Genomic DNA, 12,574 nt, shown 5'->3' on the forward strand with positions numbered 1-12,574 from the left:
AGCATAGCAGCGTGAGTCTTGCAGCCACTGCAGGGGCAGTGCCAGTGCAAGGCTGAAGGGTAGTAGTTGCTCAGGGCTGCTGAGAGTTGTGGCCCAGAGAATCCTGGGAGCAGGGTAGGCTCACTGAAGCTGAAGAGGTGTCTGATCAGTGCCTGTGGGGAGCAGTTGTCAGCTCAGTGAAACTGGGAGTTGGCAGCTGTCGTTGACAGCAGTTCAGCTGGAGAACTGGAACTGTACCTGAGTATAGACTCTGTAGTCTAGCCTAGCAAATACCATGGGGTGCAGTCTCAGATAAAGTGATTGAGTGGCTGGAAGGTGAACAGTCACTGGGCAGGCTGAGGTGGAGCCTGGTTGCTTGACAATTCATTGCAGGTAGAAGAAGCAAGCTGGCTTCCTGAGTTGGAGCTGCTATTGAGGGAAATCAGAGGCTATATCCTCGAAGAAGAGGAGCTGAAATCCCTTGAGGTGAAGAAGATAGAATTGGAAGGACTGTGACTCTCAGTGATCACTGATATCTGGGTGGGTTGCTGAGACATTCGTGTGACCTTGTGTGATTGTCATTTGGTTTGCAGATTGTGGTTTTGTGTTTGACCACAGGTTGCCTATTAATTCATGTTTACCTCATGTTAATTCTGGATCCTAGAGCATACGATAGATAGTGTTGACTGTTTGCTTTGTTGACTCTTGTATCATACTTTTTTCTGTTTGTTTGGAAACTTATGGCTTTATTCTCTTAGTAACTAATTGGGATTTCAAATTTTGTCTACTTGAAACAAGATGTTACTGGTACCTAACCAGATTGTAACAAGATATATATACGTGTGTGTGTGTGTGTGGACATCCATCTGAGTGTGTTTGTATATCTATCTGAGTGTATAAATGTTTGTGTACATCTACACAGGTATGTGCATGTGTGTGTACATCTATCTGACCATGTGTATATATCTGTATCTGCCCCTCCACTTAATGGTGAAGGATGAGAAGTTTAATAACTGACTCTGTTGGTTGTATTGCAGATAATTGCATTTGATGAATTACGTAAAGACCTCAGGAGCCCCATTGACCAGTGCAATCCTCTCCATGCAGTAAGTACATAAAAGACTCCATAGCCCATATGATAGATGGTAAAACCCTCCATATCATTATCGCTGTCCAAAGGGGGTGGGCACTGAGGCATGGGGAGAGGGATGGTACCAAATGTGGGCACTGAAAAGTGTGTCATCTGGGATCTGTACTCTAATCAAATCAGTGCATGTTCCCTCACACCCTGTCCCTTAGTCCCTATCCCTCATTCCATGTCTCTCATTCGCTGTCCCTCCTGTTATTATCCCAGCTGATATCACTACTGGACAAGCCAGGTCCCAGGGTGGAACCTGGCTTGATAGATCCTAACTTTTATTTTTTGTTTAGAAACTTGGAGGGTGGCTACTGAGCCTTCCCTGTGCTCCTTGCTGTTAACTTCACCTAACAGGACCTTTTCCAGATTCCTGTTCTTTTCCTTTGAGTAGAAAGTCTTTGGGGAAATTTGCTCTCTGTAGTTCCCTCTGCTGTGTTCAGCTTCTCCTGGCTCCTGGTTTCAACTGGAATAAAAAAAAACTGCTGTTCTGTTTCTCCCTGTGTCAGTGGGCCTCCTTTTGCTAGGCAACAGCACAGTTTTTTCTACCTTCTGTTTGTTTTAACTTCCCTTCAAGAGTCGTAAAACCTCATTAAAATATTGACATCTTTTAAAGTGAAACCAAAACTAAAACACCCCCCTTTCTTAACACACAAATGCAGACATACAAATTAAACTTAAACTTAAAACTACAGCTTGTTCCTAACACCCAGAAATACAGATATAACTTACTTAAACTATATCTAGTTCGTAACACTTTTCCCTTGAAAGAAAAAAGGCTTCACTGTTCACAATAACTTTACATTCACCTCACAAAAACTTAATATCATAAACCTCAAATAATAGATTATTACAGTCTATACAAATAAATTTTCAATTTTGTCTCACAGCTACATATCATATTGTACAATTTCAAAGTCAATAAATGTAATACGATTAGCAGAATTTGTACATTATCATAACTCAACCCTTGTGTTTCTTTTCCCTCTTATTCCCAGTCTTTACCTAAGCAAAGAATATTTCATTTAATCCCAGAGCCCAATCACCCTTTTCGTTATCTGTAGGCATAATTCCATCCTCAACTCATTTTCCAAACTTAAATGCGGTAAATTCTCATTTTGGTTTAACAAAGTCAAAAAGGCATTTTTGTGCATTAACATCTCATTTATTCTCTGGTAAAAATCTCTTTTTGCCATTTCAAGGATGTTATTGGGATGCTTTTTATGTTCACACTAAAGGGTTTCATGCTCCTGCTTGGTTTGATCTTTAAACTTTTTATGAACTTGTTGTTTCTCCCAATTCCATTTCAAACATGTCTTTTCCACTTCTCTTTGAGCAGCCTCAATTATTTTCTCCCTTTGGAGTTTCATAGTCTCTTCTAACCCTTCAACTCTTTTGCATAATTTACAAAATATATCATGACTCTCCTCTACAGGTTTTGAATGGTCTTTTGCAAACTGTGCACTTGCCTGGATTCCAAATGCTGTATTTTGTGTATTAGCACCGGTAATCACTTGTAAACCTGTACCTCTAGTCATTGAACTTTCCAGATCATTTTGCAATTTCAGTCCTTTTTGTTGACAATTCTTAATTTCCAATTCTGTAGGCAGTTCAGTTGCTTTCATATTATCCATTACTGAAGTTGATATGTCAGTTATATTATTTGGATCAATATTTTGATTGATTAGGTCATGATTTAGCAAGGAGTTTTTAGTCACAGGAACAACTTCAGAACTGTGACGCTCCATACCACACATCTTCTCCTTCATTTTCTTCAGTTTGCTTTGGAGTTTAAGAACCTCATTGCTCTTTTCATGACAAACTTCTAACAGTTCATTAGTTTTGGTTTTTGATTTTGCATTCAACCAATTATCCTGATTTACCAACAACTCCCTTTCTTGTTCAAGACATTTTCATAGCGACTTCTGATGCTTAAAATTCATCAAGTTTTAACTGAAGATTTATCTTAATTAAATTTGCTTCTACACGTTTATCATTTAGACATTTCAAGTCTTCAGTCAAGTGTTCCACTTTCCATGACTGATTTTCAATTGTTCTCACCAATTCTCATTTTCCATTAGCAAGCTCCTCTTTCATACACGAAAGCTGGTTTTCTATGTTAATCAGGTTTTTCTTCAATTGCTTGTTATCTGCAATAAGCGTTTCATTTTTGGCCATAGTAATTTTCTGAAGTTTGTTAAGATCAGCATGATCAACTGCCTGTTGCAATACAGTCATTGACCACATTACTGTCTCCACTAGCCAAATCATTACCCAGAATAAAATCTACCCCTTCAATAGGTGATTTAGGAATCATTCCCACCATAACAATTCTGGTTACAAAGTGACTTTGTAAGTTGACTTTACACAAAGAAGTAGGTTCATAAATTCCATTAATACCCCTTATTAATACCTTTTCCTTCATAAAATCATCTGGACACAAATTATATCATCAACCATCGTCAATGACTGATCTGCCCCAGTATCTCTCAAAATTTTAATCTGTTTGCTTATTTTGTTGGAGGAGTAAAGACACATCGAGACAAAACATCCATAATCTCTGATAACCTGACTTCCTTCACCAGTAATCAAAGAAGAATTCTCTGGACTGTCCTGAGCCGTATCTCCATTTCCTGTAGGCTGTGAGGGAACATGTTTCACCTGTACCACTGTTATAGTTTTAACAACCATTCCCTTTTCTGGTGCTACCTTTCCTGAGGTTTCCTTAGGAGTCCCTATTACTGCAATAGGTCTACCATTTAGTTTCCAGCAATCTGCTCGAAGATGTCCTAATTTGTTACAATAAAAACACTTAGGCCTTTGAATGTCACATCCACCCTCAACACCTTCCTTCTGGTCTGAGGAGGAAATTCCTGGGAATTCCCAGCTGTTCCATCTCTTCCCTGGCTACTTGCCCTACATTCACCTTCCCATCTTCTACCCTTCCCGGGTTTGTGGGGTTAACAGAAAAAAGGTTTGGATCTATGGACTAGAATTGTCAGCCACCTCTGCTACCTGTCTAGTTTTTTTAATCCTCTGGTCTTCAACATGATTTCTAACTGTAGGAGGGAGTGAATCTTTAGATTCTTCCAAGGGAATTATTTCCCATGAGCTTCAAATGTGGTATGTATCTTTAATGCCTGTATCCAACAATCAAAATTTCTTTGCTTTGCCCTCTCAAATTCAATCTAGGTCTGCCCAGGCTGTTTCCTTATATTCTGAAATTTCTGCCTGTACTCATCAGGGACCAATTCATATGCATAAGAATAGCCTTTTTCACTGCATCATAATTCATAGATACCTCTTCTGAAAATGATGCATATACCTCATGAGCTCTACCCACCAACCTACTCTGTAAGAACAATGTCCAGATATCTTTTGGCCACTTCTCTTGCTTAGCCACCTTTTCAAATGAGATAAAGAATGCCTTTACATCCTTTTCTTCAAACTTTGGGAGGGCTTGTACAAATTTAAACATCTCCCCACTAGGCTTTGGGTTGAAGGTGGTTTTTTCATCATCAAAACCTTCTTCAGCATCTGAGGCCTCTTTTGAAAAGTCCAGCCTTTTAAGCTGGCATTCCCTTTCTTGTTCCTTCTCTCTTTCCTCCATTGCTAACTTCTCTTCCTGGAGGTCGAAGTTTCACATTTCCAATTCCCAGTGAAATGTTCTTTCTTTTTCCTTTTCCTCTCTTTCTCTTTCCTTTCCTTTTTCTTTTGCCTCCAATTCAAGTTTTTTCATTTACAACTGAATCTTAGCCAATTTAATTGACTCACCCCTGCAGAACCTGATCTCTCTGGTATCCCTTCCAGTTTCAAATGCTGCACTATTATTTCAACTATGTCCGCTTTCCTCACCCCTACGGGTAATTCTAGCTTATCCGCCAATTCCGTTAGCTGACTCTTGGTTAAATTTTGTAAACCAATCAGGGTTATTTCTTCCATCAAGAAAAAAAGTCTTAGCAACATCCAAAGCCATTTCAAATTCCAATCCATATAATATATCTCGCCGCAATCCCAATTTCTATGTCCAGTACCTTAGTAGTCCCACATACTCATTTAAAGGATTCACAGATTCCATCAAAACTCAAAGATTTCCAATACCACAAGAGATCCCACCTTATAACGATAATCCCAGATGAGCCCCCACTTTTTTATGATCTCAGCTGATTGGACAAACCAGATCCCAGGGTGAAATCCGGCTTGAGAGATTCTAACCTTTATTTTTTGTTTAGAAACTTGGAGGGTGGCTACTGAACAGAGTCACAGGAGTCAGCTGATGCGCTTTTAACAAAGGGATAAAACATTTATTAAACAAGAAAATATGAACTATATTACAATACTCCTGCACATCTATACTTTTACAGATATATACAGATTTGTAAGGATAACACAAGCTCCAAAAGCTATCTTATACTCTCATGTTCACAGTAAGTACACAACCCATGTAAACCAATAGGCGACCTGTGGTCAGGCATAGCACACTCAGAAACCAGGTGACAGATGCCACCCCAAACAGATGCTATGGATCCCTCATAAACTCCCCCCAGATACTTGTCACGCCATGGACCAACTGGTCTCACTGAACTCAGTCTTCCACATGAGGGTTTCCAATCTCTACTCTCAAGAAACCCACTTTGAAATCTTCTCCCAAATGACTCTTTCTCTCGGACGCCTTCCACAAGGGTCCATCTCCAAAGTTTCGAACTCCCCTTCTGAAGATCCTATCCCCTGGATCGCCACGTGCATTCAATCTTTGCCTTCCATGCACCCTCTTTCAGATACTCAGCCATGTCAACAGAACACCACTGTTTCACATGCCCATAGTAAGCTGCAACTAACCTTTGGCTGCCTCCTTGGATCTTCTGGTTTCTCGCAAGCCTACTTTGCTTTAAGTCTTTGTCCTGCAGCTTTCTTCCTTTAAGCTTGGAGCCTTCCCTCTGCTCCTTGCTGTTAACTTCACTTAACAGGCCCTTTTCCAGATCCCTGTTCTTTTCCTTTGATAGAAAGTCTTCTTGGGAGCCCCCGACCCCCTCTTCTGTTTTTTGGGGAAATCTGCTCTCTGCACTTCCCTCTGCTGTGTCCAGATTCTCCTGGGCCCTGGTTTCAACTGAACTAAAAAACTGCTGTTCTGTTTCCCCCTGTGTCTGTGAGCCTTCTGTTGCTAGGCAACAGCACAGTATTTTCTACCTTGTGTTTGTTTTAGCTTACCTTCAAGAGTAGTAAAACCTCATTAAAATGCAGGCACCTTTTAGAGTGAAGCCAAAGCTCAAGTTCCCCCCTTTCTTAACAAACAAATACACAAATACAAGTTAATATTAACATATAACTTATTCCTAACATCCAGAAATACAAATATAACTTGATTAAACTATATCTAGTTCCTAACACTCAGACCCTGCTGTCAGACCCTGTCACTCTGTCCCTGATGTCCCCTCAATCCCTGTCCTTAAGTTCCTGATGTCCTGTCAGACCCTGTCTCTCAGTCCCTGATGACCCCTCATTCCCCATTCCTCATTCCCTGTCCTTCAGTCCCTGATATCCACTTAGCCCTGTCCTTCATTCCCCATTCCTCAGCCACTGATGTCCCCTCAGTCACTGTCTCTCATTCCATGCCCCTCAGCTCCTGATGTCCCCTGAGTCCCTGATGCTCCCTCAGTCCTTGTCCCTCATTCCCTATCGCTCAGTCCTTGTCCCTCAGTTCCTGGTGTCCCTCAGTCCCTGGAGTCCCCTCAGAACCCTGTCCTCTCAGTCCCTGACCCCTCAGTTCCTGGTATCCCACAGTCCAGGGAGCACCCTCTGAGCCAAGTCCCATCAGTCCCTGACTCCTCAGTTCCTGGTGTCCCCTTTGAACCCTGTCCTCTCAGTCCCTGACCCCTCAGTTCCTGGTATCCCACAGTCCAGAGAGCACCCTCTGAGCCATGTCCCATCAGTCCCTGACCCCTCAGTTCCTGGTGTCCCCTTTGAACCCTGTCCTCTCAGTCCCTGACCCCTCAGTTCCTGGTATCCTACAGTCCAGGGAGCACCCTCTGAACCATGTCCCATCAGTCCCTGACCCCTCAGTTCCTGGTGACCCGTCAGTCTCAGTTTTCTCAGTCCTTGTTTTATCCTGAGTATTGACTATGTTGATTGTCAGTCATTTCGCCTCATGATCTTATTCTTTATTCCTCACCCAGCGAGAGAGGCTGAGAAATATTGAGCGGATCTGCTTCTTAATGCGGAGGGTGAGTAAATCAGTGAAGAATGAGATACTTTATGGGTTCCCTGCTGTATATGGGACACTGAAAAAAAATTAATTTGTTACAGGACATTTTTAAAAATTCGTTCATGGGATTTGGGTGTCGCTAGCTAGGCCAACATTTATTGCCCATCCCTAATTGTCCTTGTTCAGGGGGCATTTAAGAGTCAACCACATTGCTATGGGGCTGGAGTCACATGTAGGCCAGACCAGGTAAGGTATTGTGTGATCTGATGGGCTGTGGGAGTGTGCTGATGCCAGTACCAGAACAAGAGGTCATGGGAAATGTGGTAATATTTCCAACATTACAACAGCGACAGCACTTCAAAAAGTACGACATTAGCTGTAAAGAGTTTAGGACTTCCTGAGATTGTGAAAGGCACTATATAAATGCAAGTGTTTCATCAGAACAGACACTGACCTAAAACACTAACTCTGTTAACAGAGTTCCCCTCTGATATAGTTCTGAGTCAGTATGTTATGTGACTTGGATAGGAACTTGCAGGTGGTGGTGTTCCCATGCTTCTGCTGTCCTTGCCCTTCTAGATGGTTGAGGTTGTGGGCTTTGAAGATGCTTTTGAAGGCGCTTGGTGAGTTCCTGCAGTGCATCTTGTAGATGGTACATACTGCTGCTACTGTGCGTCAGTGGTGAAGGGAGTGGATGTCTAACACCAGCCCTCCACAGGTGCTGCCAAACCTGCCGAGTATTTCCAGCATTTTCTGCTTTTAGTTCAGGTTTCCAGCATCTGCAGTATTTTATTTTTCCACCCAAGTTTTATATTTTATGAAGGTTGTTCAAAGGAAAAAATGTTCATTTTTCACCCTTCCCCCTCCTTAGGTCTCAACAACTTACGTAGCCCCAGAGCTTTACTCTGTACCTAACCCCGTGCTGTACCTGTCCTGGGAGTGTTTGATGGGGACAGTGTAGAGGGAGTTTTACTCTGTATCTAACCTCGTGCTGTATCTGCCCTGGAAGTACTTGATGTGGATAGTGTAGAGGGAGCTTTACTCTGTATCTAAGCCTGTGCTGTATCTGTCCTGGGAGTGTTTGATGTGGACAGTGTAGAGGGGGCTTTACTCTGTATCTAACCCCGTGCTGTACCTGTCCTGGGAGTGTTTGATGGGGACAGTGTAGAGGGAGCTTTACTCTGTATCTAACCCCGTGCTGTACCTGTCCTGGGAGTGTTTGATGTGGAGCTTTACTCTGTATGTAGTGTAGAGGGAGCTTTACTCTGTATATAAGAGATGAAAGGATGATGGAGGTAAGGAGCTCCACAGTTCTGAAGTTCTGAGAATGACTAATTTAAAGTAGGAAACCTGGTGATGCATCCTGATTTTAGTCGTGATGTGGTTATGTTAGTTAAATAAAGGCGGAGAGGTCAGAGGAAGGTTGACCATTATTATATTGGGTAAGGGAGAGAGAGAGAGTGTGGAAAGTGTGTTGGAGAGAGGTTGCTGACAGGACAATGGGTCGGTGAATGACAGGCCTGTTTGTGTATTGTGTCTGGGAGCAAAGTACAGTGACTGGTAAATCTGTCAAAAACTCTAATTCCAGGAATAGCCTGTGTCCTTTACTTTGATGATTGGAAAAGAAACAGTTTGGTATATTCTTGGAGCATCACGCAGAAATTGCTAATAGCAACATCAGTATGTCCCCATGGTAACGGATTCACAATGTTACTGGGAGCATTGGTTGGTAGAGAGTTTAGCTGACATCAGCTCGAGAAGCTCTGTATGCAGATTCAGTCATTTATTTGTTCCTAACGTTCTCACACGTCTGAGTGCTGGAGATGGTCCCTTCCACTAACAAAGGCATTGCACCCGAGCCAGGTCCTCACCTCCTCTTCACATCAACATTTTTCAACACGGTGACCAGGTTGTCATCTTCCACTGCACTAGTGGTGTTCAGGCTGATTGGAATACCCCCCTTACCCTGCTGCCTTTGTACACAAAAAGTAGGACAAACCCAACCCGGCCAATCACTGTCCATCAGTCTACTATCGATCATCAGTAAAGTAATGGAAGGGGTCATCCACAGTGCTATCAAGCGGCACTTGCACTTGGGCAATAACATGCTCTCTGACACTCAGTTTGGGTTCCGCCAGGGCCACTCAGCTCCTGACCTCATTACAGCCTTGGTTCAAACATGGACAAAAGAGCTGAACTCCCGAGGTGAGGTGAGACTGACTGCCCTTGACATCAAGGTAGCATTTGACCAAGTGTGGCATCAAGGAGCCCTAGCAAAGCTAGAGTCAATGGGAATCGGGGGAAAACTCTCCACTGGTTGGAGTCATACCTAGCACAAAGGAAGATGGTTGTGGTTGTTGGAGGTCAGTCATTTCAGCTCCAGGACATCACTGCAGGAGTTCCCCAGGGTAGTGCCCTTGGCCCAACCATCTCCAGCTGCTTCATCAATGACCTTCCTTCCATCATAAGGTCAGAAGTGGGGATGTTCGCTGATGATTGTACAATGTTCAGGACTATTTGCGACTCCTCAGATAATGAAGCAGTCCATGTCCAAATGCAGTAAGACCTGGACAATATCCAGGCTTGGGCTAACAAGTGGCAAGTAACATTCACACCACAGAAGTGCCAGGTAATGACCATCTCATAGAGTCATGGAGTCATATAGGTCTACAGCACAGAACAAGGCCCTTCAGGCCATCAAGTCTGCGCTGGTCAAACAAGTACCTAACTATTCTAATCCCATTTTCCAGCGCAAGACCCATAGCCTTGTATGCCATGGCATCGCAAGTGCACATCCAAATACTTCTTAAATGTTATGAGGGTTTCTGCCTCTACCATCCTTTTAGGCAGTGAGTTCCAAATTCCCACCACCCTCTGGGTGATAAAATTCTTCCTCACATCCCCTCTAAGCCTCCAGCCCCTTACCTTAAATCTATGCCCCCTGGTTATTGATCCCTCCACCAAGGGGAAAAGTTCCTTCCTGTCTACCCTATCTATGCCCCTCATAATTTTATACATCTCAATCAGTTCCCCCCTCAATCTCCTCTGCTCCAGGAAAAATAACCCCAGTCTATTCAATCTCTCCTCATAACTAAAACTCTCCAGCCCAGGCAACATCCTGGTAAATCTCCTCTGCACTCTCTCTAATGCAATCACATCCTTCCTATAATGTGGATACCTGAACTGCATGCAATACTCTAGCTGTGGCCTAACCAGCGGTTTATGCAGTTTCAGCATAACCTCTCTGCTCTTATATTCTATGCCTCGGCTAGTAAAGGCAAGTATCCCATATGTCTTCTTAACCTCCTTATCTACCTATCCCGCTACCTTAAGGGACCGGTGGACATGCACACCAAGGTCCCTCTGATCCTCGGTACTTCCCAGGTCCTACCATTCATCGTGTATTCCCGTGCCTTGTTTGTCCTGCCCAAGTGCATCACCTCATACTTATCCAGATTAAATTCCATTTGCCACTGATCAGTCCCCTCAAAGTCACTCACCATCCTGACTTGGAAATATATCACCGTTCCTTCACTGTCGCTGGGTCAATATCCTGGAACTCCCTCCCTAACAGCACTGTGGGTGTACGTAAACTACATGGACTGCAGCATTTCAAAAGGGCAACTCATCACCACCTTCTCAAGGGCAACTAGGGATGGGTAATAAATGATGGCCTTGCCAGCGACGCCCGCATCCCATGAATGAATAAAAAAAACCTCCAGCACAGGTCTTCTGCTGCTGAAACCCTCATCCATGCAAACGTTAGCTCCAAACTTAACTATGTGAACGTGCTCCTCACTGGCCTCCCATCTTCCACCCTCAGTAAACCATCCAAAAAACTGCTGTCTCTGTCGTAACTCACACCAAGACTCGTTCAGCCATTGTCCTCATTTCACTGACCTACACTTGCAACATTTCAATTTCAAAACCCTCCATGGCCTCGTTCCCCCCCCATCACTGTAATCACCTACAGCCTGCCGAGATATTTGCCTCCTTTAATTTGGGCTTCTTGAGGCATTCCTAATTTTAATCGTTCCATCATTGGCGGCCACATTTTCAGCTGCTGAGGCTCTAAACTCTGGAGTTCTCTTCCTAATCCTTTTGGCCTCTTGACCCACACTTTCCCCCTTAAAACTTAACTTTTTGACCAAGCTTTTGAACTAATCTGCACTAACATCTTCTTACATGGCTTGTTCTCAAATGTTGTCTGATAACACTTCTGCCAAGTAACTTGGGACATATTACTACATTAAAGCTTCTATAGAAACATAGAAAATAGAAGCAGGAATAACTCATTCAGTCCTTCGAGCCTGCTCCGCCATTCAATATGATAATAGCTGATCTTCTACCTCAACACCGTACTCCTGCTCTCTCCCCATACCCCTTGATGCCTTTAGAGTCCAGGAGTCTATCTATCTATTCCCTTCTTGGAAATAGACTTGGCCTCCACGGCCTTCTGTGCTAGAGAATTGCATAGGTTCACCATCCTCTGGGTGAAGAAGTTTCTCCTCATCTCAGTCCTAAATGGTCTACCCTCTATCCTGAGACTGTGACCCCTTGTTCTAGAACCCCCTCCCCCAGGCTGAGGAAATATCATCCCTACATCCAGTCTGTCCATTCCTGTCAGAATTTTATATTTCGATGAGATCTCCTCTCATTCTTCTGAACTCCAGTGAATATAGGCCTAGTTGGCCCAATCCCTCCTCTTATGACAATCCTGCCATCCCAGGAATCAGTCTGGAGAACCTTCACTGCATTCTGTCTATGGCAAGGAGCTAAGGAGACGAAAACTGCAGACAATACTCCAGGTGCGGCCTCACCAAGGCCCTGTGCAGCTACACTCAGTCAACCTGTCTAAATCACCTTGAAGCCCCTTAACATCTTCCTTACTACTCCCATTCCCACCAAGTTTCATGTCATCAGCAAACTTGGAAATATTACATTTGGTTCCCTCATCCAAATCATTGATATACATTGTGAATAGCTGGGGCCCAAGCACTGACCTGTATGGTACCCCACTAGTCATCGCCTGCCACTGAAAAAGACCCATTTATTCCTAATCTGTTTCCTGTCTGCCAACCAATTTTCAATCCATGCCAATATATTACCCCCAATCCCATGTGCATTAATTTTATTATGTGGGACTTTATCAAAAGCTTGCTGAAAATCCAAATACAACACATTCACTGATTCTCCCTTATCTATTCTGCTAGTTACATCCTCAAAAAACTCCAGTAGGTTTGTTAAACACGATTTCC

At 43.3% G+C, this 12,574-nt stretch overlaps 1 protein-coding gene across 1 annotated transcript in view; it reads left to right on the forward strand.

Annotated features, from left to right (window-relative positions):
* cnih3 (cornichon family AMPA receptor auxiliary protein 3) overlaps positions 1-12,574 on the forward strand; it is a 107,615-nt gene that overhangs the window by 50,280 nt on the left and 44,761 nt on the right. Inside the window, exons 2-3 of the mRNA XM_078542880.1 lie at positions 1,017-1,085; positions 7,288-7,335. Of these exons, the coding sequence (XP_078399006.1) occupies positions 1,017-1,085; positions 7,288-7,335 (117 nt within the window). The remainder of the gene's footprint in view (positions 1-1,016; positions 1,086-7,287; positions 7,336-12,574) is intronic.

Source organism: Cetorhinus maximus, chromosome 5, assembly GCF_964194155.1.
Source record: "Cetorhinus maximus chromosome 5, sCetMax3.hap1.1, whole genome shotgun sequence".
NCBI classification, from domain to species: Eukaryota; Metazoa; Chordata; class Chondrichthyes; order Lamniformes; family Cetorhinidae; genus Cetorhinus; species Cetorhinus maximus.